Raw genomic sequence first — 27,088 nt, forward strand, 5'->3', positions numbered from 1 at the left:
GCATGCCTTTAAATTATTACATCAGTATTACAGTTTACACAAACGAAGAGCAGTCCACTGAAATGCTTTTGTCTCAGAACTGCTCCGCATAACGCACACGAGGTATTAAAATCACCAATTATCTACCAAGTATATATACATATTTACTATTGCAAAAGCACGTCTAGGACCATTACTCGTATGTTCTACTCATAACAGAAAAATTCAAAAGTAGGTACGGCTCAGTCACTGTAGAGCATTATTCGTCCAAACACCCGGATTGTGTGTTTCAGTTTAGTAATCACTAATTGACCTCACCCGCTGAGCTATGCATTCATTTGTTACACACCAAATCCGTCTTCCAAGAACAGGATGTCGTACATAAAAGCAAAATTATAATAAATGGTTTAACGAGTTCGACTTCACAGCTCCAGACCATTTAATTTAAGTCCAATCTTGCGATTAATCAAGCGAATCTCGAGGCGTCCTCGTTCGATTTCAATTCGTCCGCAGTAACAATCGAATCATTACCAATCTGTTCTTAAATTGCGGCTAATTGCTGGACCTTTCTGTGAACGAATACTAATTCGTATTTGGCTATTACAGTTGTTTTGATGATCTTCGTGGCGCAGTTGTGGTTTTGTATAAATCAGGCCCCAGGTTCGATTACTGGCCAGGCTAACTTAAGAAACAAACTTTTCTGAATAGTTTATATTTTATTTTATATATATTTATAGTTTATTATATGAGTGTTCTGGGTTGTGTCCCCAAATGTCAAAATCTTTGAGCAGCGAGCAATTTTTATGTATATGTTGTAATTTGTGTGCTGTAAGTAATGCAAATAAATTATCTATCTATCTATCTATATTTCAATATCAGTTACAGACTGATAATTGGCTGGCGAGCTCCATCTTTGATCTCGTTGTCACTTCCCATTAGGTGTGATTGTGATAAATCGCGAGACCCTTCAATAGTATAAAAAAAATTACTTTGCAATTGCATAAGGACAAGGTCAGAATATATTTATGTCTTGGCAATGACACCAGAAGTGTGAGATTGTTAAAGATTATGATCCGCTAAAAGAATTACCGAAATTAGTTTAGTATTTCTCTTCTCTCTTCGCGTTCTCCTTTCCAGATTTCTGGAGACTAAGAATACTTTCTAAGTCTCCAAAAATCTGGAAAGGAAATAATGTAAAGAAAATTTAAATATTCAAAAACTGTATCTAAAAAGACGAACTTATTTCCGATACATACTATCCAGAATATCCGCGATCGTCCATTTATTAGACGAATAAAACTCGCAGAACCCTTTTTAATGTTCCACTATTTATTCTCGCAAGTTGTTTTATTACAGTAATTGATAGTTTGTGTTGTGAGAAATAAAATAATATCGACGCTGCGTCCACAATAAAAACTTTATCACGACTCCACGAGCCACAAAATGAGTCGCGATAACATCAGATAGTGGCCATCGTTCCAACGTCACTCATAGATTCACCTTATCTTTACGAGAAAGTGTTGAACGGAGAATAAATATATATAATACCTATCTAATTGTAATAATGTTGTATATTTAGCAGTAATCAAAAGTACTGCATAGAACTGATTTGCGGTCGTTAATTCAGTCTTTAAATAAAGTCATAAGAATAAACAAGCAATGCTTGAATATTGTCCTTGGTTTTAAATATGAAAAAACTAAGTAATGCAATCAAAATTATAAACTTTTATATGACAGTCTCTATCAGACATTCAAAGGTTGTCTGGAAGAAATCCCTTTTGTGGGATAAGTCCGGCATTGTTCTCATTCTTTTTTTAAGAATTACAAAATTTTTATATTTAAAACTTTAGTGTACAATAAAGTGTTGTGAACAAACGAACAGTCCCAATGACAGCCCAGTGAGAAAGACTCAACACAATTCGACCTTCCTAGAAAAATACAAGCATGTATAGTATTTCACGTAAACAAGTGACGGTATATGATATTTCATCTCAAAATATGGGCTATCAGTTACACGAGTTATTTTCGTACGAACTTTATTACGTATATATTTTTCTTATTTACTCTTTACTCTATGTGGATGCCTGTTTTCATATATTGGTGTCAAACACGAGATATTGATGTAAAAAATATAATAAGCCGTGTAAGAGTGGTCGCAATATTGAAATTATAATGAGCTCACGTATGCCACCTTTGGGAGCTCGGAATTCAAGTACACGTACCTTTCTGTTTGTATCCTCGATGTCAGGTAGCGCGTAGCTCTAAAGATGCAAATATACGTTTTAATAATATTGAAGACGCAGTATGAGCTTTTTTTTTTATACAATTCAGAATGGCAAACAAGGTGACGGGCCACATGATGGAAAGTGGTAACCGTCGCCTATAAACATGAACAGTACCATGGCCATAATAGAGTTTACGGTTCCGTCCATGATGACCTCATGCGTTTCCATTCCTGAGGACTCTGGTGCTATTCCTCTGTACCCTGTAAAATCACTGCCACATTCCACCCTTCAAACCGAAACACAGCCATGCAACCACAATTGCTTCACGGTTGAGACACAAATGGGACAGAGGTGTTCAAGCAAACGACTTTTATCAAAGTCTCCCTCTGGTATAATTATTTTGTAGATTATTATACTACTATAAAATAATACTAATAGAAGAAACGACAGCCTTTAGTAACGGTTTCCACATCATCTGCCAATGGTTTTTTTTTTTTTAATGAGTGATAATGGAATATTAACCCCGCCTGCGCTGTCGGTATATACTGGGTACCAGTAGGAGAATTACCCAGGAATTACCACGTTCGTTTGCAGACTACGCGAAGGATTCCTTGATACAAGTATACTAGCTTTAATCCGCAATTTCGTCCGCATTGCTGCGGGATAAAAAATAACCTATATCCTATATTCCAGCCTTTCCCAAAGTGGACGATAACACCCCCTTGTGGGCACTGCAGGCCTAAATGGGGGCGGTAAGAGACCCAAAAAAAAATGGGGACGTTGTGTAGTGGATCGTTTAGAATTAATGTTTAATCTCCGCTAATATAGCTCACAATATTTGACTTGACTTGACTTTAATATAGCTCACAAAATGAGGGCTCTAAAAAATAATTTATTCTCAAAGTGGGCAGTAGACAAAATAAGTTTGGGAACCCCTGCTCTATTCCATATAGTACGTGTGCACCATGGAACTGCGTTTACGCAGTTCTCTCTGGGACTCATGGAAAATATCACGGTTCTGGGGAATTCGCCACCATAGTTCTTATTGTTTCATTCTCTACTGATGCTCCGTTATTTTTTATACTACAAATGTTCCAAACGAGCATATATCCCGTCTCACAGTAAACGGTTATTGTAGCCTATAGACGCTTGAAAGACAGACGCTCCTGAAGAAACTTTAATACGTCCTTTTAAAAGAATCCCAAATTGTAGTCTGCAGAGAAAATCTCTGCGGAGAGCTCTTTCTACAGCTTGAGATGTCGCGGCGGAAACTTCACTGAAACCGGACTACGTGATCTTGGTATTAGCGTGTCACTACATGTCATTAGCACAGGCAGGAGTGCCATACCAGCTTTATCCATAAAAAACCGGTCAAGTGCGAGTCGGACTCACACAACAAGGGTTCCGTACAAAATCATCAAGTTATTTTTTGAGAAATAACTTCAAATTTACAGTTTTAGGATTTTTTCCTTTACTTGTGCTGCATGATATTGCTTGTTGCCAAATTTCATGATTCTAGGTCAACGAGAAGTACCCTATAGGTTTTGATTCACTTTGCGAATGTCAAAATATATATATGGAACATAAACGGTCGTATTTTTTTTAATGGATGATAATGAAAAGGTAACCCCGCCTGCGCTATCGCCAGTCTAATGGCGGGGCAGCAGTGAGGATGAAAGCAGGTCCGTTAGCCCATCGTGACGAATTTCACTAGAATTAACTACGATAGTTTCCAAGGGGAACCAGGTGGAGGTCGACCTGATAGAGTGTATTGCTAGTAATAAGGAAATTAGATCCTATTACTAACAATCCCTTTCTCCTTGCTTTAAGAGACTGTAGAGACTTGAATATATGATATTAATTCCAACTTGATATCTCCACGCGTTCTTAAGAAAAAGGATCTCGACAGACGAACGAACGGATAACAAAGTGATCCTATAAGGATTCCGTTGTTCTTTTGTAGGTACGGAACCTTAAAAATGTACATACCTATAAGTGCGTGTCATAGGTATTCGATATCGGAACCAGTTTTTAAATGTGGCCATTATTTATCTACACTTCTACACTAATATTATAAAGAGGAAAGATTTGTATTTTTTATGTGTATGTATGTTTGTAATGAATAAACTCGAAAAATACTTTGTCGATTTCAAAAATTCTTTCACCGTTAGAAAGCTACATACACCCTGAGTAACATAGGCTATATTTAGAAAAGAAATATCTAATCTAGAAAAGATTAGGGATCCTTACTAAAACTTTAGTAACGTAACTCAAGGTGTAAAAAAAATGCTATAAAATATCTTTAGTCGCGTGCGCTGCGGAAACTATTGGTGATAGAACAAAAGTATGCTCTACAATATTGAAGGAAATATCAATAACTACAATAAACTTCGCGATACTATATGCCCAACTATTATCGTTACATCACAATGACCACTTTTGAAAAAGTTGTAAAAATGTCCACCCGTGCGATTCCGGGACGGGCCACTATTTTTTTTTTACCAGACAATAATTCTGTCCCATTCGTGTTTCTATCGTGAAGCAATTGTGATTGCATGACTGTGTTTCGGTTTGAAGGGTGGGATATGGCGTGAATTTACTGGGTACGGAGGAATAACACCTGAGTCCTCAGGAATGGCAACGCATGGGGGGTATCATGGGCGAAACAGTATACTCTGTTATGTCCATGGTATTGCTCATGTCTATAGGCGACGGTTACCACTTATATTTGATAGAGCGTATAAAATTATCGACGATATCGGGTAACATATACACGAAAAAACTGTTAAACCTTTCACAAACGTAATTAAAATTGTCGGAGGGGGGGGGGAAGGCATTTTTAGTATTGGGTTTTAACTACCCTATTCCTAGCAATGAAGAGGAGGAGGAGATCAACCTGACCGGATATATTGCTAGCAATGGGACTGGTAGTGCGCATTACCAACAATCCCCCCCCCCCCTTAGGGGAGAAAGGGATTGTTAGTAATAAGGTCTAATAGTCCCATTGCTAGCAATACACCCTTTCAGGGCGACTTCCACGCGGTTCTCCCTGGAAACCGTCATGTTTAATTCCTGTCGAATTCATCATGGTGGGCCAACTGACCTGCATCCATTCTCACCTATCATCTTCCACTGGTGCCTCGTCGGTGTATATCGATAGCGCGGGCGGGGTCTCCATTCTATTATTACATTGACGCTTATCTGTGAGAGCTGTATACACCTTTAATTGATATGTTCATATGGCCTTAAAGCTTGGTAGTGAGGAGTAAGATTTTTTGTTCAAACTTAGATTTAAGCATTTTGTAATAGTAGTTGTTCTCTTTTACTTACTAATAACATTGTGTATTGTCTACTTAATTAGTGTGAGCATATTGTTGGTGTGTCTTTTATAAATAAATAACTAAATTATCACCCCTTAAAAAACAATTCCACCGGTTCACGCATTGCAACACAACACAACACAACACAAATGACTAAAATGTAATTATTAAAATCTCTTGCACGCGGGCAAAAATAATATAATATAATGCAATTAGCATTACTCGTACACCGTTTGGTGGAGCATGTTAGCGCATAATTAGCGGTGCACATGCTGCGGCCGGCGGTTTCTCACGCCGCCGCAGCGCTGCCTAGTGTAGGTACGTCGCGGCTACAATTAAAGAACATTCACTTGACAATCGGTACCGTATGTCCCCGATTGTTGCTGAGTACCTGCGAGCTTTTATCTTTTCTTAGTAAATAGATATGTTATTGTTATGGCCATATGATTATTTACCTAAGTACCCAGCCATAAGTTCTGTTACAAATAAATATGCATTTTTTTCTGAAGTAATGTAATTTAATTAAAATTTATATTTACATGATTATTAATGTCTCAGCAAAAATTAAAAATATTCTGCTCCAAATGGCCACCTTTGGCTTTTATATAGGCCTTTAATATGTCTAGCCACGAATCTATGGATTTACGCACTTAAAATTATTCACCTGTGACAAATTATTTGTTGTGATTTTTACACGTAATCACTAATATCACACCTGCTACTATTTGCTATTGATAGTGAAATATGAATTATAACTTTTAAGAAATGAGAGAGAATAGACATTTTAAGGCCATGTGAAATAGTGTCTATTCGCTTGCTCTGTACTGCCCAGTCGGCCGTCTGTTGCGATTTCACTTCACTATTAATTGAACATAACCGCAGACGAATAAATCGGAACGCAGTGACTAGGTATCTGTGATTTCGTTTAGAGTGATTTATAATTTAGTAGCGAAGAATTTGCAGTGATGTATGTTATTTCACTTAAAAATATACCAAGGCTAGTGGTAACATGATGTTTTATATACATATATATATATATATAGGAAAAATTAAACGACGTTTGTGACTAGCACCGTTTTTTGAGAAATTACCCAAATACTCCCAAAACCGATTTAGTTATGCGGTCCAGTTTCTAAATCATTATTATGGTTTAAAATAAATTGCAAATTATAATATCAACAATAATACTATTGAAAATTGTCACAATATTGTACACCGCTCTAGCCGCTGACATTGATGCTCCTTTCCACTTTGGGTGTTGCTGGAAGAGAACTCTTTTAGAGTTAAGCTCGCTTTTGTACGTTTACTTACTTCTGCCATATTTTTATTTACTATCAATGATTACAATAAAGTATAAATAAAATAAATAAACTATTAGGTATATATTTTTACTTTACTTTTGAATTCAATATTTCTGTATACAAAAATTGTAAATTAACTTGAGAAAACATGACACCATCATTGCTATATCACTGTTTAGTTTAATCCACGTGTTTAATATTTTTGAGACCATTTTTTTACGAATACAATGGCAATAGAATTCGTGCTTGTCTCTCTGTCTGTATGTTTGTTTCGGCAGTACGCAAAAATAATAAAATAATTGTACAGAAGCCAAAAAATATTGTAAAATTTATCTAACTTGAAATATGTTTAATAATGCAGCGTGTTTGATTTGCAACGCGTCGATTAGGCACAGTTAATTCTGATAAGGTAACGGTTTTCGACTCGCAACCCGCGGCATCGTGATGTTTTGCCCTAACACAGGGTACATCGGGTAATTTTTATCTTATAAGATCTTCTATGTAAATCAATACTGCTGTATTTCAGACATAGAGGACTTTTTTTAATGGGTGATAATGGAATGGTAACCCCACCCGCGCTATCGGTATACACCGACGGGGCACCAGTGAAGGATGATAGGTGAGGATGAAGCAAGCCAGTTAGCTCATCGTGACGAATTCAACAAGAATTGTTTACGATGGTTTCTAGGGGGAACCACGTGGAAGTCGACCTGATAGAGCATACTGCTAGCAATAGGCTATCAAACTCAATTGCTAACAATCCCTTCCCCCCGACATAAAGGATTAACAGTGTATGTTGGGGGGGATTGTTGTAATGGGGTCTAACTGATCCATTGCCAGCAATACACTCTATCAGTCAACCTCCACGTGGTTTCAACTGGAAATCATCGTGGTTAATTCTAGTAGAATTCGTCATGATGGGCTAACTGACCTGCTTTCATCCTCACCTATCATCCCTCACTGGTGCCCCGCCAGCGTGTACCGATAACGCAGGCGGGGTTACCATTCCATTATCTTATCACGCGTTAAAAAATAACAGTGTTAGTTGTCAAATTTAAACAAGTCTTAAATTTATCACATTTACAACGGATAAGTACTTTTTTTTGGCCGTTTGGTCCCATAGAATAGGCCACCCCTTCCATTCCCGTGGGTGGTGTTAGAGCCGACTAAGGTAGAGCGAGAGATGGGCAGCAGCGTCCCTCTTAAAACATCTCTAAAGCCTGGCTACGGTTGCCAATTCGCCTGCCAAGCGTGGCAACTATTGGCAAACCCTCCAAGAAGGAGGTTTATGTTCAGCAGTGGACAGTTAAAGGCTGATGTGACGAGGTCAGCAAATATCTGATACCGTAACTTGGTGATCTGCGATAGGAAGCTTGTTATGGTAGTCATACGTACACGTCCGACTCGGGGCTGTACGCGATGATGGACGTTCGAGGCTTTTCAATTTCCTACTACGATAACATGTTTTTATTACTCGATTACAATCTGAAAATTGAATAAAACGGATAAAAATATGTAAATGGAACTCAATTTAATCATGTTTTCATAGTCGAAGGTTTTCACCTTCCTCGTGATAGCTTATCAAACGGCCGGCGGCCTTATCGGATATAGACTGGGTCGCCGACCTCGCAGACATGCGGGCATTACGACAACACACCAGTACAGCACCACGTGACATAGAAGTAAACCGTGTTCAAACTTATTTTTTTTTTATACAACTTATAATGGCAAAAAAGCTGACGGCCCACCTGATGGAAAGTGGTAACCGTCGCCTATAGACATGAGCAGTACCATGGACATAACAGAGTATACTGTTTCGCCCATGATACCCTCCATGCGTTGCCATTCCTGAGGACTCGGGTGTTATTCCTCTGTACCCAGTAAATTCACGCCAAATCCCACCCTTCAAACCGAAACACAGCCATGCAAACACAACTGCTTCACGGTTGAAACACGAAATTATTTGTATAATCCACCATATCGCCCTACCCTGGCCAACGTCTCCGAGAATTGAGTCGTATAATCAGAATGAATTAATACAACTCAAAACTCGGAGACGTTAGTTCTCAAGATAAATTTTATGGTTAGTCTTGTATAAACGGGAAAGTCCAAAAAATCAGAGAAGATACCATAATCAACTTGCAATGATGGTGCGACAATTCTCTCCAGCGCTCAATGGACGATTAGCTCATTGAGCATCGATCATGTTTCTCAATGAGGAGCATTGTTTGCGCGCGCAGCCTGGCCGCCCTGTCGCCGCCGCCGTATATGGCGCGTGGAATGAAACCTCGCCACATTAAGTTTTTGCCCCACTATGAGCTGCGTACGAATTGTAGAATGATGTGTAATCGACTCGAAAACGTTTGCAATTCATGCTGATATTGAATGCTTTCCTTTTACTGAACGGTGCGGCGAGAACTTGTTAAGTCGCGTCACGAGGAAGCCGTAGGGCTTAGGTCAGCGTACGAGAACGGGCTTCTCGACTGCGATTGCTTCGATATTCCACATAAAAGCTTTAGTAATTTTTAGATTATTCTTAGAGGAAAAGCGAACTCATTCCGTAATCTTCTTCTGAAATGGGTTTCCCTATTTTGTTAATTTTTTTTTAATTTTTATTACATAAAGAACTGGCTTATTTGGACTGGAAAAGTGGATGCTTGATTTGTGCATTTATTCATCGACCTTTGTGACATGAAGATCAGTCACAATATCTAGTAATTTCAATCACAGAGTCACAGTACTTAGTAATCATTTCATTACTACATTTCACCATTGAAATCAGAATACAGAATGCTTAATACAATTTTATTTTGTGATAGAATTGGCAGAATTAATAGCTGAGACAGAGGATTTTGCAGACGATTTCGTATAATCTCTCTTTAGTTCCTATCGTCTGGATTCGGGAGGATGCGTAGCAATTTTATAATTATTACTGATTATTTGTTGGAATTATTTTGTTTAATTCCTTTACCATTAGTGTGTGTGTAACTCCCAGAAGTACCACAACCTTCCGTATCAGTCTCATTATTTGACCATTTAAACATTTGTATATATCTCATTTAAAGCTGTCCGTGTTTCTGGTGATGCCGCCCTGAGCGACACCGCGCCCACCACCACCACCACCACCACCACCCAATGCAGGTAATACTGTATGTTCTGCTGGTGATGGCGGCCGCCCTGAGCGACACCGCGCCCACCACCATATGCTGGTGATGGCGGCCGCCCTGAGCGACACCGCGCCCACCACCACCACCACCACCCCCACCACCCACACTGCAGGTAATCACTGTCAAATGGCTCGGCCAGCGAGCAGTCCGTGTTCTGCTGGTGATGGCGGCGCCCTGAGCGACACCGCGCCCACCACCACCACCACCACCACCACCCACACTGCAGGTAATCACTGTCAATGGCTCGGCCAGCGAGCTGTCCGTGTTCTGCTGGTGATGGCGGCCGCCCTGAGCGACACCGCGCCCACCACCACCACAACCACCACCACCCACACTGCAGGGTCGCGGCTCGGCAGCGAGCTGTCCGTGTTCTGCTGGTGATGGCGGCCGCCCTGAGCGACACCGCGCCCACCACCACCACCACCACCACCACCACCCACACTGCAGGTAATCACTGTCAATGGCTCGGCCAGCGAGCTGTCCGTGTTCTGCTGGTGATGGCGGCCGCCCTGAGCGACACCGCGCCCACCACCACCACCACCACCACCACCCACACTGCAGGTAATCACTGTCAATGGCTCGGCCAGCGAGCTGTCCGTGTTCTGCTGGTGATGGCGGCCGCCCTGAGCGACACCGCGCCCACCACCACCACCACCACCACCACCCACACTGCAGGTAATCACTGTCAATGGCTCGGCCAGCGAGCTGTCCGTGTTCTGCTGGTGATGGCGGCCCTGAGCGACACCGCGCCCACCACCACCACCACCACCACCACCCACACTGCAGGTAATCACTGTCAATGGCTCGGCCAGCGAGCTGTCCGTGTTCTGCTGGTGATGGCGGCCGCCCTGAGCGACACCGCGCCCACCACCACCACCACCACCACCACCCACACTGCAGGTAATCACTGTCAATGGCTCGGCCAGCGAGCTGTCCGTGTTCTGCTGGTGATGGCGGCCGCCCTGAGCGACACCGCGCCCACCACCACCACCACCACCACCACCCACACTGCAGGTAATCACTGTCAATGGCTCGGCCAGCGAGCTGTCCGTGTTCTGCTGGTGATGGCGGCCGCCCTGAGCGACACCGCGCCCACCACCCACCACCACCACCACCCACACTGCAGGTAATCACTGTCAATGGCTCGGCCAGCGAGCTGTCCGTGTTCTGCTGGTGATGGCGGCCGCCCTGAGCGACACCGCGCCCACCACCACCACCACCACCACCACCCACACTGCAGGTAATCACTGTCAATGGCTCGGCCAGCGAGCTGTCCGTGTTCTGCTGGTGATGGCGGCCGCCCTGAGCGACACCGCGCCCACCACCACCACCACCACTACCACCCACACTGCAGGTAATCACTGTCAATGGCTCGGCCAGCGAGCTGTCCGTGTTCTGCTGGTGATGGCGGCCGCCCTGAGCGACACCGCGCCCACCACCACCACCACCACCACCACCCACACTGCAGGTAATCACTGTCAATGGCTCGGCCAGCGAGCTGTCCGTGTTCTGCTGGTGATGGCGGCCGCCCTGAGCGACACCGCGCCCACCACCACCACCACCACCACCACCCACACTGCAGGTAATCACTGTCAATGGCTCGGCCAGCGAGCTGTCCGTGTTCTGCTGGTGATGGCGGCCGCCCTGAGCGACTTTCTTTATGCTTATAATCATATATCTTCTTCGACTTCTTCTATGCTTATAATCATATTTTTTAATGGTTGATAATTATTGGTATACGCTGGCAGTTGAATGAAGTTTTTTTTATACAACATAGAATGGCAAACAAGCTGACGGTCCACCTGATGGAAAGTGGTAACCGTCGCCTATAGACATGAGTAGTACCATGGAAATAACAGAGTATACTGTTTCGCCCATGATACCCCCATGCGTTACCATTCCTGAGGACTCAGGTGTTATTCCTCTGTACCCAGTAAATTGACGCCACATCCCACCTTTTAAACCGAAACACAGCCATGCAAACACAACTGCTTCACGGTTGAAACTCGAATGAGTTGACCCATTATGACGAATTTCTCCAGAATTTAACAATAAATTATTTTTATAAAAGAATCAATATTAAATAAAACGTTAACTAATAATATTTCAGGAAATTTTAAAAATCTATATATAATAAAATGGGATAAATTGTTAGCAATAGGAGTCCCATTGTTTACGATTTCCCTTACTAACCCTTTCTCCCAACGTAGAATCGCATGTGGCTAACTGTCCGTTTGTTTGGTTTGTTCCAGACTGTGTAGGCGAGGCGGCACGGCGGGCGACAGCTGTCGTACTTACGTCCTCGCTTAACTATCTATGTGTTGTAGTGACGTTTTTTGTCCCGGCCTTTAAATATCGATCGTCAGGGACTGTGCATGTGACTGATGATGTGAGCATGTTCGTTTCAGTAACCAAAAATACGATCATAATCTTTACGATCGTACATTAAAAAATAGACATTGCGAGTTGTGAACGGACCTTCGGAAGAGATGATTCACCGCCACCCGACCTGGTACATCCTTCTGGACGAATCCGTTTGACGTATCCAAATTATCCGACCTGCGACCACTGGTTACGACGAAACAAACCGTTCCGTGCAAGCAGCTTGCGTTATGTAAATAAAAGTATGTAGGTATGTTCGTATGTTGATGCATTGTCCCCCGTTCCATTGGATATAGCGATTTTGTTTCATAAGTACCTAATCGAATTAAACTGTAACAGAACAATGATAATAAACTAGCGTCTGCGTTTAATCCTCCGAGGAGATGTAATTTTACTTGTAATCTAATATTCCCGTTAGTACAATAAGTAACCTAAAATATTTACTTACATAATGTGTAACCGACCTACAATTTTAGAGTATGCAGCAATGTCGTGGCACGTGCGTCACCTGTCTTCAATAGTGCGATGGCTGGTCTAATTTAAGAAATGAAGGAACTGCCATCGCATCACCAGAAATATCGCACATATCCTTAACTTGTTGTGCCAAGATATTGTAAATTACAAGTAACTGTGGTCAGTGATACAAGAAGTAACTGTGTTTATTATGCAAGCCATAAATATAATAAAAAAGTTCCTTGTTGTAAAATCAAGGCAGGGTGAAGATTCTACACAAACACTAAAATTGCCTTGTGCTACAAGATGGGGAAATGTTGTAAATGTTTTGAATCTCTTAGATTGTCATATTCGTAGCCCTGAATATCCAACATTTACGGTATTTTACGAACAAATATTAAGGGGAAAAAAAAAACCTAGAAATGTTCCGGAGCTGGACCATAACGTGTCCCGAGTATGACGGTTGTCACGTGTCCACGTGTGCCGGCCGCCAGTCCGGAGTAGTGTCGAGCCAGTCACACGAACGCAGCAGCGTTCAAGTTCCTTTATGAGATTGCACTCAAATGATCAAAGTACAAAACTTACAAATAAATACTTACGGTAGGGCGCGCGAGCGAGGCCGGCGCGCGCGCTTGTACATAGAATATTGTTCATATTCGACGTGTCATCTCTGTGTGAAGTGTAACTTCATTTGTGTAGTTCACGGTTATATTTACATATAGGGTACAGCCCAGCACAGCACGGCGAGAACGGCGACCGCCCGGCCGCGGCGTCTAGTTTTTGGAAATATTTACTCATCACTGTTACAAGTCGCCGTCACCGCGACGTCGGTGATTACTAAATTCTTGGCACTGGAATATCCAACATTTACGGTATTTTCAAATATTAAGGGGAAAAAAAAACCTAGAAATGTTCCACCTATCGGTGTGATCGGCACTCAAATGATCAAAGTACAAAACTTACAAATAAATACTTATAGAGCGTAGCGCTCGTACGGGGTACTGCGCCGGCCAATTCGTATCGCAGCCGGGTTGTATTGGCACGAGACCGGCGCATGGTACCCAAACATTAATTGAATGATCTATTGTGATGACCTGTGTTGCGGAGGGGGGGGGGCGGCATTGCGTCGCCTCGAGTCTTGATCTCGAATTACGACTGACCGCGGGGCATCCCCGTCCAGCGGCCAGCGGCGGCTCGCTCTGTCCGCTGCCGTGCCACGGGGATGCCCCCGCCACGACACGTGATTCCATCGTAGTTTATCGTTATTTTACCATTTGAATGTCGATCGTTACGAGGACGAGTCAGCGCCCGGCTGCCGGGTAGGATGCAAGCGGCGAGACCGCGGCCGAGGCCCGGGCGTCCGGGCGTCCGGGCGCTCGCTCGTCGTTCGTACAGTTCGTATCGGTTGTACCTCCCTAGTTGTATTCTTGTGTTAGTTTTAGCGGGGCTAAACGTTTCCTTGATCGTGTTGTGTCGAAAACGAGAAACGATACCGACATAATATATATAAAAAAAAAAAAAAAAAATTGTGGTGCGAGTGATTCAGTGAATTTAAAGACGTTTAACAAATTTTCAAATTAATATGATAAAAGTACTAAGACTTTTTTTAAAATCGCTTCGATAAATATTATGTATGTACATAGTGTTAAGTTACGTAGAGTTTAAGAGCAGACTTAGATGTAGTAGGTATAACAAATTGCAAGGCGGGCGCGCGGCGCGGCGCCTCATCTATTGTTAACATTTTTCTCTTTAATCGTGTTACTTTCGGTTTTTATTTGTGCTGCGATTACGTTACTGATGTTACATTGTTATCGAGCAGCTGTGAGCGTACTGCGAGTCGGAGCCTCACGGCCGCCTGCCGTCCGCCGCCTACCATACATACTTCAATACATACACACACTCCTAGCAAACAATTCTTTAACCACTTAATTGCGAGGGTTTTTCTGTGAAATGAGGTCAACTGGCGCATTGAACGCACTAAATTCAAACGAGCATACAATAAATATACACTAAGCTCTATGAAATACAAACGGGCGAGAAGGTATCGCTCCAGATAAAAATGTAAACATAATATTTATAAATGGCGAGAGGTATTCGGGATAGCGCAAATCGGAACACATTTGATGCGCGAGAGGGTCTCGTTCGAGATGCTTAAATGGTTAAACAAATATCAATAAAGAACTAACTATACATCTTAATTTGATTATCCAAGGAAACATGCGAATTTCAAACATACGAACTGTGTTTTTGAGTACCACCCTATTTGGAAATTTCGTACGAGGCTCGGTGAGCGGTAGTGGCGTGACTATGGCAGGTGTGTCCCGGACAGCAGGCGGCAAGCTCGGTACCCGTGTCGATTAGCTGTTATTGTTATATGTCTGTCGACCACTGCACAATATGTAACGGTGATCACCATTCGCAGTGGCAAACGAGAGCTGGACGCATACCAGTGTGATACCATCAGGTGGATTTAGACTCAAAATAGGAAGGGCATAACAACATAAAGAAAACTATGTGTATATATAAAAAAAGAACCTAAGTTTAGATAAAAAGAACAATGTATAAAATATTCACAAATATAGTTAACTATCCCAGTTTAAACCCGGACAATTCATATAAATGGCGTTATCGTTGCAGCCCTCTAAGATGAAAAAGTAATTTCTCGTATTTTTTACTTTTACAATGAATATCTTCAATTTGATCGCTCGAGTTCAAAACAAACCATTTATGCTTGCTTAATTATTTATAACAAATACTACAATTCGCAAAGAATCTTAGACAGAAAAAAAAAAACATTTTTCTACATTAGTGTACTGAACATTTGTTTCCTAAACTCCTCAAATATTGCGTCTAAACTGCGCCCACCAAGTACCCTCTTGTATAGGCATTCTGTCACCCGTATCCAATAGCGAGGACGGGACGCTTTAAATACTGTACCGCAAACCATAAAAATCTCAAATTCAAATTTTCAACTTATAATTTCAATTGGTTACACGATGCTACCATATACCAGAGGGAGACTTTGTACAAAAGTCGATTGCTTGGGTACCTCTGTCCCATTCATGTTTCAACCGTGAAGCAGCTGTGTTTGCATGGCTGTGTTTCGGTTTGAAGGGTGGGATATGGCGTGAATTTACTGAGTACAGAGGAATAACACCTGAGTCCTCAGGAATGGCAACGCATTGGGGGTATCATGGGCGAAACAGTATACTCTGTTATGTCCACGGTACTGCTCATGTCTATAGACGACGGTTACCACTTTCCATCAGGTGGGCCGTCAGCTTGTTTGCCATTCTAAGTTGTATAAAACCTGTGTATACCGCGGTTTACAATCATATTTGAATCACAGATTGCAACAAAATAAATTTATTAAAAATTTAAAAAAAGATAAAAAATTGTAAAAAGTGAAGGTCCCGATCTTTATCTGTCTAAAGCCTACTTTTTGAGACCATTCGAATGAGCTAAAACACACTATATCTACTGTAAGTAGCGCAAGGAGTTGGGTTACCTGCAGACTACTTTATACTCCAGCATCAGGTCAACATGTCATGGAAATTACCATCGAAGAGGTACACCCAATTTTGGATCGGAATTGTGCATTTTTTTAATCCCATGTCATGGGAAATAACATCGAAGAAGTACACCCAATCCCGGATCGGAATTTTGCATTTTTTTTAATCCCTTTGTTAATTAAGAACAATCTCGACTACATCAGCTTTCAAACAAAAAAAAAAACTCGTTAAAATTGGTCCATCCGTTTGGGAGTTACGATGCCACAAGATATACAAATAGTCACGTTAAATATATAACAATTTTTACGTAGCGAATTAAAAATTGTAAAAGCACATCTAAGTCCACCGTAGTATGCGAGCGGTCGTCCAACGCCCACTAACTGTTACATATTGAGTTGGGGAGACGTATTTTATTCTACTTACCACATTTTAACTCACATTAGGTTGGAAATAGACAAGCTTTGGACTGACGATAGATCTGTAGTTGTTTCCAATGATCTCTTGCAAATCCGCCGGCGCCGGTCGGCGCGGCGTCGCTCGGTTTGAATAATGGCTTTAGTTTCAGATAGTTGCGAATGGCTCGAGTGGCTCGTCTATTTCATACCTTTGATTTTGAAAATGACTGTGTGATTTTTATAATTGTTTTTTTTTTTTTTTATTTTTTTATAGTTGTTTATTACCACTGCATGGCACAGTGTTGCCAGTGTTGTTTTTCTCGTTTCATTTGTATTTCTTTTAAACACAGTTGCGTTCAAAATCGTACCTTGTATAAAATAAAGTTGAGGGCTCGCAGTAACGTGTAAGTTTGCAACAATCAAATGGTGATATTATACAAAATAATTTATATTATGTTTTTATATATTGAATTAACAAGCGTAATAAAGAGTGAGCAAAGGCACATCTTACATATCGCTGTTTCATTATTCACATGTGTTTGTGTCGTCCGCGCGGTCGTACCTGGGGAGGGGGGGGGGGTTTGAGGGGCAATGCCCTACCTTAAAAGACTCAATGCCTTACCTTAAAAGACTCAATGCCCTACCTTAAAAGACTTAATGCCTTACCTTAAAAGACTCAATGCTCTACCTTAAAAGACTTAATGCCTTACCTTAAAAGATTCAATGCCCTACCTTAAAAGACTCAATGCCCTACCTTAAAAGACTCAATGCCCTACCTTAAAAGACTTAATGCCTTACCTTAAAAGATTCAATGCCCTACCTTAAAAGACTCAATGCCCTACCTTAAAAGACTCAATGCCCTACCTTAAAAGACTAAATGCCCTACCTTAAAAGACTTAATGCCTTACCTTAAAAGATTCAATGCCCTACCTTAAAAGACTTAATGCCTTATCTTAAAAGATTCAATGCCCTACCTAAAAAGACTCAATGCCCTACCTTAAAAGACTCAATGCCCTACCTTAAAAGACTCAATGCCCTACCTTAAAAGGTCCAATGCCCTTCCTTAAAAGATCCAATGCCCTATCTTAAAAGGTCCAATACCCTACCTTAAAAGACCCAATGTTCTACTTTAAAATGAAGAGACAGATTTGTTTTTTCAAACTCACCTAATTATGGCTTCTGCTCTACCAAAAAGTTCTTTTGCCCTACCTTAAACATGGGTCTAACTACTGCCCTGGTCTTTCGGCAATCAGTATCTATCACCTGAGTTTTTTTTTATGGATGAAGATGGAATGGTGCATCCACCTATGTTAGTGGAAGATGAAATCACGTTATTATGGCAAATTAGCCAGGAATCGATTACGATTGTTTCTAGAAGGGGCCGTGTGGAGTTTGGCTTGGTGAAGGATATATTGCTAGCAATAAAGACTGAAATCCCCTTCACCATAAGTTATCTGGGTATCTCTGTCCTATTCGTGTTTCTACCGTGAAGCAGTTGTGTTTGCATGGCTGTGTTTCGGTTTGAAGGGTGGGAGATGGCAGTGAATTTAGTGGGTATAGAGGATGTTCCTGAGTCCTCAGGAATGGCAACGCATGGGGGTATCATGGGCGAAACAGTATACTGTGTTATGTCCATGGTACTGCTCATGTCTATAGGCGGCAATTGTTTGCCATTCTAAGTTGCAGAAAAGATATAGTTCCCAAACTAGTATTCTTCAGAAATTGATCATAGCAATCTCCTCTAAGAACGTTAAGATTTCTTGGAAGATATTCATGTCCAGCTGTGAGAATAGACCCAATCGAGAATCGAATCCACGACCTCATTACGTGACATGTTTATAACAGCGACATGGTGGTATAAAGACTGAATCAATCTAAACAGCTGAACGGATTTGTATGAAATTTGTTACCCTTACAGGTCATTTCCCATCTTAAATAGGATACTTTATAAACTAATTTACTGGCTAAATGGTCTAAACCGCGAAAAATGTTATGATTAAAAAAAAACTATAATTTGCATGTTTAATATGGAACTGTCAAATTATTAAATAAGAACTATGTATCACCTATTCAAGGTAAATATTCTATTCTAATCTTATATCTAATTGGAATGCACATAAAAGCATCATTAAAATCAGCCAGAATTTTTTTAGCAAGTTTTGTGTTACAGGCAACTATACCTCGTAGATATAGTAATATAGCGAATGAGGATCAAGATTTTAAAATATTCATAAATTTATCTACACTTATAATAAATCTGTAGGGAGGTCAATTCTGTTCATGAAATATATTTCCAAAATAACTATCAGGGGGTGATTAGTGATCGATACTGATGCCAACAATGCAATCAGTAAAATTTTTGTCTGTCTGTATGTTTGTTATAGAAACAAGTACTACTCGACGGATTTTAACGAAACTTGGTACAATTATACTTCATACTCCTGGGCAGGTTATAGTATACTTTTCATCACGCTACGATCAATAGGAACAGAGCAGTGAAGGGAAGTGTCTGTTACATCAAAACCACTGAACCGTGAGGAAGGATATAGGCTACTTATTTTACGAAAAACAACGGAAACGCGGACGAAGTCGCGGGCAACAAGTAGTTTAAAATATAATCGTAATTATAATTTATTTTAATACATAATTTAAATAATCACCTGACATGTATACAAGACACTTTCTCCCACGAACACTTAGGTAATGATATAAGCTCCCTACAGAGGTTCTCCCAACAGTCTACAGCATGGAGTTCTGCAAAAGGGGGGTAAAAAGGTTTCTTCAGGGTGGGCAACGCGCGCGTAATGCCCCTGATATTGCAGGCGTTCATAGGCTACGGTAACCGCTTACCATCAGGTGGACCGTATGCTTGCTTGCCAACTCAGTGGTATAAAAAAAAAGAGAAAAATAAAAACACCTGTACTATTATATTTTGAATTAATTTATTTATATCATTTAATAAAAATAATAATGCAAGTAAAAACTTAATTATGTAATAATTAATAGACATAAGCAATTATTAATCTCAATATTCATTACGAACTAAGACCTAAGATTTTTAAAGTACATACTTAATTCAGAAACCTTACAATAGTCTCTCCAGTGCAAATTATTTCTATTTACTAACCCTTCTTTGCATGATTTTTTTTTATTGGTGATATAATTCATGTTTAAAATTAAAGGAAAAATGGTTAAAAAAATAAATTTGACAGCTATGTTTTTTTTTTCTGCAATAGACATTAAAAAGGTATCCAAACACGATCAACTTAAAGTGAACTTGTTCTATTATATAATTTTTGGGCATTCAATATTGTGATGGAAATTTCCACCATTATGCAAAGAAGGGTTAAGACTCAAAAACAATTTGACAATAAAACAGTCGAAGGCAGTCAGACCAAAATAAAAACAGTAGCTATTCTAAAAATCAGACAAAAAATGATTCGTCACTTATAAAATATGGCAACAGGCGACAAATGCCTCTTGAGAGCTTCTAGTTCAAAAAACAATACATCTAAGAGCTACATGTGTTATGTAAAACGAAGTGATTTCTTGTAAAAACAATAAGTACATATTAGCAGATTTGAATTTTAAATGTAAAAATATATTTGGTGATTTTAAAGTAAACATAGGACATTGGGGTCGATTATGAGATGCCGTTTCTCTGATTCTTATTTCTTAATGTAATATAATTTAATAATCTCGCAAAATTACTGTTCTGTGGACAGTCATAAAATATATATATATATATATATATATATATATATATATAATAAATATATATATATATATATATATATATATATATATATAATAAATTTTACTTAAATCTATTAGAAAATTAGATAGATACTCTTGTTTCCCCTATAAGATTACAATAGTAAACTTATTATAAATACAAACAATTACAAGAAAATATTACACTGACAAAACAATGGACAGCCTTATCGCTAAGAGCGATCTCTTGCAGGCAACCTTTGGATGGAGAGGAGTAATTATAAACAGTTTGACTGGAGCCACGAAACTGTTTTTTTAATACATATACAGATATGCATATGTACAATAATGTGAATATATAAATGTATATTTTAAGTTTCAAATACATACTTAAATAATTCCATATAATTTTCGTTCAGAAAATTAGTTCATATCGGTCCTAATAATAATGGTTTCACTGATTGAAAAATAGAAATTTTAATATTAGGTAGGTTTAGAGAAATGGGACTTCAGAATCGCCCCGTGCTTTTTTTACGCAACTTAGAATGGCAAACAAGCTGACGGGCCACCTGATGGAAAATGGCCACCGTCGCATATAGACATGACCAGTGCCATGGACGTAACAGAGTATTAGAAGGCTCTATTTTCTGTGACCACAGTACTTACTACTTGAGCTGTAAGCTTATCAACTTGACGGCCACCACAAATTGTATTAATTGAAAACAATTTTTACCCAACTGGTAAAGAATACTAATGTTTGATACAATGTAAACTCTAAAACAGCTCGATGGATTTTAATATGGTGTATCATTAGGCTACATGGTGTCTGCCATCAAGTAAGCAAATATGATTGAAAGACTAGCACAAATGTACTCTTTTTATTTTCCATGGAACTACCAATTTTTTTTTTAATATTTGGTCATATTCTGTCCTGTATTAATAGTTGTATAAACAAAATTCAAATCTGAAAAAATGATCTTATCACAAAGTTAAATATCATTACAATAGTAAACGGTATATTTAATTAGAGAATGCCGAGGGATCAAACTGATCAGTCGCTCTTATCCTTTTCGATGCCATCTTAACACTTAGAAAGGGCATTTTCTAAAAAAATATTTAACCATTGTACATATCTGCCGTTCAAAAGACATGAAACACGAGACTGCACTTGCACATAATCCAATTATCGTTCACACTAAAAATAAATGCATAAATGAAATTAGGATTTGAGAATCAGTCCACTTTGTACTTAGGGGATAAAATTAATTTAAAACTTATTATGTCCCTTATCCTTAGTCGCTACACTAAAATATTTCAATAATGTTTTACTTTTAAATTTCGGAGTTTTCTCCAAGGAGGTATTGCGCCGCGCTAGACTGTTTTCCTTCGGGCTGAGCGGCGAGTCGGCGTTCACTTTTTCCGGCTCTGAATTTTTCCCCCTCTTCTCCCGGCCCATGAGTGTCAGCCAATCTGTCGTCTCTTGTTTCTTCTTTACCGGCGACATCAGCCTCAAATGTGGCGCTTCTCCGTCCAACACGAAATTAGGTAGATTCTTTGTGGGCGTGGTGAATGTAATAATTCTAACCTTGCTCGGTGACACCTTGACGGGCGACCTGTGAATATTGTTGGGCGACATTATCTTTGGACTCTTAGGTGATAGAATTTTACAGGATTTCTTCTCGTAATTCTTCGTGGGCGTCATGAACGAGGTGCCCGGCAAGGGCGTGGTGTAGCTCCAGTCACTCGACACAGAGCAATGTGGCTCCCGGTCTACGGCACGTTTCTTAACCGGGCTCGTACACTGAGTACTGTCGTGGTGACGCTTGATTCCTGCCGGCAACAACTTCACTTCCTCCTCGGGATTAGTCGGCGCGTCCAGTTTAAACTTTTTTACGACCACCTCGAGCTCCTCGAGATCCCTAGTAGAGTTCATCAGGTCTGTGAGACATCGCTTAGTTTTCCTGGCAGACAAGGTGTATGACCGCGAACGCTTCGCGCTGTACGAACTGGGCGTAGTGTTCAATTTACGTTTCATGGAACTGGGCGTGTGGTCGCGGGCGCCCCACTGCGGCAGGCTCGTGCGGTCGGCGCGCGGGGCGACCTCCGCGCGGCCGCTCAGCTCGCGGTCGCCGTCGGGCGCCTCGCGGCCGATCCTCCATATCTTGTGGTGCGCGTCGTCGCTGCAGGTGACCAGCTTCACGTCGCCGCGCCGGCACCACGCCGCGCACGTCACCTCGGCCCAGTGGCCGACCAGCTTCACCACCGGCTCCGAGTACTTGACGTTCCATATATACGCGTTCTTGTCGCTGCTGCCGCTCACCAAGTACATGCAGTCGGGACTGAGGCTTGTTTTGATGTAGAAAGTGCTGTTCTCGTGCCCGATGTACCTTTGCTCCGGCATGGCATTGTATGTGGATATGTTGAAACAGTATATGACGTTGTCCATGCAGCTGGCGTAGAGCCTCGTCTGGGCGTCGTCTATTATGAGGTTCGTGTAGCCATTTTTGGTGGAGCTGCCGCAATAGGGTATCGAGTGTTTAGGCAGCGGTTCTCTCTTGTAAATGTTGTAGTTTTTGCGCAGATCCCACACTTTAATGTTCCCGTCGCACTCCCCGCAAGAAATTAATGTTAAATCGTTCTGGAAGACGAGGCCTGTGATGCTGATAGCTCTGTGCTGGTCGAAGCGTGGCCTCTTGCTATGAGAGCCTGGAGTTTTAGGAGTGAAGCTAGAATGGCAATTCAATAAACAGTTGTCAGGCTTGAGCACGACGGAGGGTTGACTGGTGGTCCTAATATCCCAAATGAGTATATGCCCGTCCCTAGCACCAGTGGCAAACACTGAAGGTTCCATAGGACGGAACACTGCAGTTTTAACTGATCTTGTATGGCTCGAAAAAGTCTGTATACTCTTTGGGGTGCCGTCTGAGATATCCCAAAGGCTTGCTGTATGATCACCTGCCGGCAAATATTTTATAAATTCGTTGTAAATTGAAACATAAAATTTTGTATTAATACTGACAAAATTATATGCTTGAAATATTTTCATGTATTGTGTAATTTATAAAAAAAAAACCATGCTAGTTGAACTAGAATTATCAAAGTTTTGAATATACTCAGAGAAAAATGGCCCAGTCATTTGTCCGATTCAATACAATGGTAAAAGTCCATCCGATTTTGTTTTTTTATATAATTATAATTGTTGTCTTCTTCTTCTACTATTTATAAGATGTAGTGAAGAGATCTGTATAAATATACCTCTTGACATATCAATCTAAAATCAAAAATAACTAACTACAACAATAATACTATAACGCAACTAGGATACATAATCACAGTTCACACACAACATTCTGAAGTGTTTTAATAGATGACAATTAATACACACACGCACGCACGCACGCACGCATCAATTTTGTAATCCACTGTTTGAAATAAAGATTTTTATTTTTATTATTATTAATATATACTCACTTTAGTACACATAAACAATGAAATGCTAACCCCACTTGCGCTATAAGTATAAACTTGTTGTTTAAGTTGGTTTGTGACGAAATTAAAAAAAAAAATAACCATTTCCAAGGGGAACTGCATGTAAATCAACTTGATGATTAGGGCTAATAATAGGATTGTGTGGAGGGAAGGGATTGTTAGTAGATGCGAACTACCAATCTCATTGATAGCAATATACCCTGTCAGGTTGACTTCCATGTGCCCCCATGGTCCCCTACACCTGGAAAACATGGTGCTTAATTCCAGGTGTATTTTTTTCTTTTTGATATGTCCAGAATGGGAGTGAATGGGGAAATGACTGGGAATAGAAAAGAATGGAAGAGGAAAACATATTACGCTGACCACAAATAATAATTGGGATAAGGGTAGGAAGATGATGATGGGGGAAAATGGTATGGTAACCCCGCCTGCGCTAACGGGATACGCTGGCGGAGCACCAGTGAAGGGTGATAGATGAGAATGAAAACAGGCGAGTTAGCCCATCATGATGAATTCACCAGGAATTAACCATGATAGTTTCCAGGGAGAACCGCAAGGAGGTCGACCTGGTTGGGTATATTGCTAGCAATGGGATTCTCAGTCTCCATTACTAACAATCCCTCCCCCCCTCAATTCCAGGTGTATTCATTGCGATGGGCTAACTGACCTGACTTTTCATTCTCGCCTATCATCCCTCACTGAAGCCCTGCAGCATTTGCGCAGGCGGGGTACCATTCCATTATCATCCATTAACAATAAAATATTATGGTTCCTAGTTCCTGTTACTAACAATTCCTTCTCCTCCTTTTGAAAATGTTGTATGAGTTAAATAAAATGAGGATACCTGAAACTGTAACAAAGTTCATGTAGCCTGGCTTCCACGCCAGGTCGAACACAGCGTTGTTGTGGCACTGGAAGCTCTCCATACCACTAGCCGCACATGGATTTGATGTATCCTTAAATATTACCAATTATCATTTTAATTACTAACATATAAACTTGTGTAGCACTAGCATTATTTGTCGGTGCTGGATTTTTTTTATACAACTTAGAATGGCAGACAAGCTGATGGTCCACCTAATGGAAAGTAGTAACAGTCGCCTATAGACATGAGCAGTATCATGGACATAACAGAGTATACTGTTTAGCCCATGATACCCCCATGCATTGCCATTCCTGAGAACGCAGGTGTTATTCCTCTGTACCCTGTAAATTAACTGCCATAACCCACCCTTCAAACCGAAACACAGCCATGCAAACAACTGCTTTATTTACACATTTGCTACCAGTAGGCTAAAAGTTACATTCATATTAAAATATATTTTTGTATTATATACAATATATTATAAAGTACTAGCTGTGTGGTCCTGGCATAGAATAGGCCACCTCTTCCTTTCCCGTGAGTGTTGTACGAGGAGACTAAGGGAAGGCGAGTGATGGGCAGCAGCGTCCCTCTTAAAACATTTCTAAAGCCTGACTGTGGTGGCTTATGTTCAGAAATGGACAGTTAAAGGCTGATATGATGATGATGATGAAAAAATATTTTGTCCATATTCGGCACCCCTAAAATCTGCCAATTAGTAGTCAACCTGTTGGCAAGTCATTACTAGTAATACAGCACAATATGCAGGTGCACATTGGAGACCTCCTTGTCTTCCATAGAACGTCATAAGATATAAGGCATGTTACACATGTGTAAAGCAAGAAAAGTCACAATAAAAACATTCAAGTTGTCCAGTCAAGCCACCTTTGGTAATGGTAAGTTACAACCAATTCTTATAAGAAGAGACCAAGTTTTTTAGTTTACTAGTTTGTCCCCATATAATTTCCTGTGTTGCCCATCTGTGATAATAAATATAATTGAGCATTTTAAGGTTAACTGGGTAGCAAACGTTCGTACATTTTTACAAATAATAATATTTATAATTAGTTGTACCTATGGCTTTGCCTGTGTGAATGAGTACATAAAGTAGGTATCCTGTGTGCTAAGTTATGATGCGACCAACCAGTGTTGTAAATTTAATTCAAATCTGTTTAGTAGTTTTTGCATAAAAGAGTAACAAATATCCATCCAGCCTTACAATTTTTTGTGTCTATAATATTAGCAGGGTATTGATGGGATAAGATTTACTTAATCAAAGACTATCATTATATATACTGTTAAAAATCCACTGCTGAATAAAGGCCTCGTCTATAAAGGGGTTTTGCAAATAGCTGCTTCAAAGACAATATATTGGAAATAATTTCATTTTTTCAAGAGTTCTTGGTTTATTTTTTATCTTTATTTATTAAAAAGATTAAAACCTAAGAACATACCAACAAAGCAGAGGATATGAGGTTTTTGGAAAAAATAAAATAGTACCTTAAAGGAGGTAAAAAGAGCGGAAAATTAAAAATTAATTTAAAGAAGAGTATCTTTTAATTTACTTATAATATAGAACAAATGCAACTGAAAGTCTGCTTGTAATAATATACACCCACAAGTATAAAAGTGTTTTCAATAATTTTTTTAGTTGTTTAATAATTTCATAATGGCTTCTAACATTACTCCACTAACCAACTTAATAATGAAATTAAAATATTTGTTGGATAATTATAATATTTTATAAATGATAATACCTGAATAGCAACTCTCCCATCTTCGTTGGCAAGGGCTAGAATGTGTTCGTAGCCAGAAGCTTCAGAAAACCGGCACGCGAATATCGGTGGATCCTGATCGAAGCCGATTGCAACATGTGCATTGTTTAGACCATAAAATGACTCCTCGCTACCCACTACCAGTCGTTTTAGAACACTGTCATAATTCAGACGGCAATCTGAAATTTAGAAATCAAATTTTTTTTAGATATTGTTGGTATTTTATCAGTAAGACTAAATAAACCAATTGTCACATGCAACAACATAAATTCTTTGTAAAACACATACAAATTCCCATCTGACGGTCGATAACACTTTGAACGAAATTCATATTAGTACCATAATTATACTTCACAGGAATAATAAAAAAAATATTAAATAATAAGTCTAGATTTTTCTATATATATGAAATATAACAACAATATGTAATTTGTTTTGACACCATTGACGTGATTTGACAGCTAGCTCAAAAAGGCGCGAAATTCATGCTACTGTCAGTGTCATTATTTACGAC

At 40.1% G+C, this 27,088-nt stretch overlaps 3 protein-coding genes across 3 annotated transcripts; 2 read left to right on the plus strand and 1 right to left on the minus strand.

The window, feature by feature from the left end:
• Positions 1-9,029: 9,029 nt before the first annotated feature.
• Positions 9,030-10,373, plus strand: LOC128201633 (integumentary mucin C.1-like). The gene is made up of 2 exons (XM_052899206.1): positions 9,030-9,096; positions 9,922-10,373. Exons 1-2 carry the CDS (start codon positions 9,030-9,032, stop codon positions 10,371-10,373), a joined length of 519 nt encoding a protein of 172 aa, XP_052755166.1.
• LOC128201634 (uncharacterized) lies at positions 10,373-12,327 on the plus strand. The gene is made up of 2 exons (XM_052899207.1): positions 10,373-11,118; positions 12,245-12,327. The coding sequence occupies exons 1-2, from the start codon at positions 10,373-10,375 to the stop codon at positions 12,300-12,302; spliced, it is 804 nt and encodes a 267-aa protein (XP_052755167.1). The 3' UTR covers positions 12,303-12,327.
• Positions 12,328-20,531: 8,204 nt separating this feature from the next.
• On the minus strand, positions 20,532-27,036 carry LOC113512337 (protein lethal(2)denticleless). The gene is made up of 4 exons (XM_026896150.3): positions 26,863-27,036; positions 26,557-26,753; positions 24,782-24,893; positions 20,532-23,403 (listed from the first exon to the last, which is right to left on the minus strand). Exons 1-4 carry the CDS (start codon positions 26,903-26,905, stop codon positions 21,716-21,718), a joined length of 2,040 nt encoding a protein of 679 aa, XP_026751951.2. The 5' UTR covers positions 26,906-27,036; the 3' UTR covers positions 20,532-21,715.
• Positions 27,037-27,088: the final 52 nt, after the last annotated feature.

This window comes from Galleria mellonella, unplaced genomic scaffold (genome assembly GCF_026898425.1).
Source record: "Galleria mellonella isolate WM207_F2 unplaced genomic scaffold, CSIRO_AGI_GalMel_v1 utg56, whole genome shotgun sequence".
In the NCBI taxonomy this organism is placed as follows: domain Eukaryota; kingdom Metazoa; phylum Arthropoda; class Insecta; order Lepidoptera; family Pyralidae; genus Galleria; species Galleria mellonella.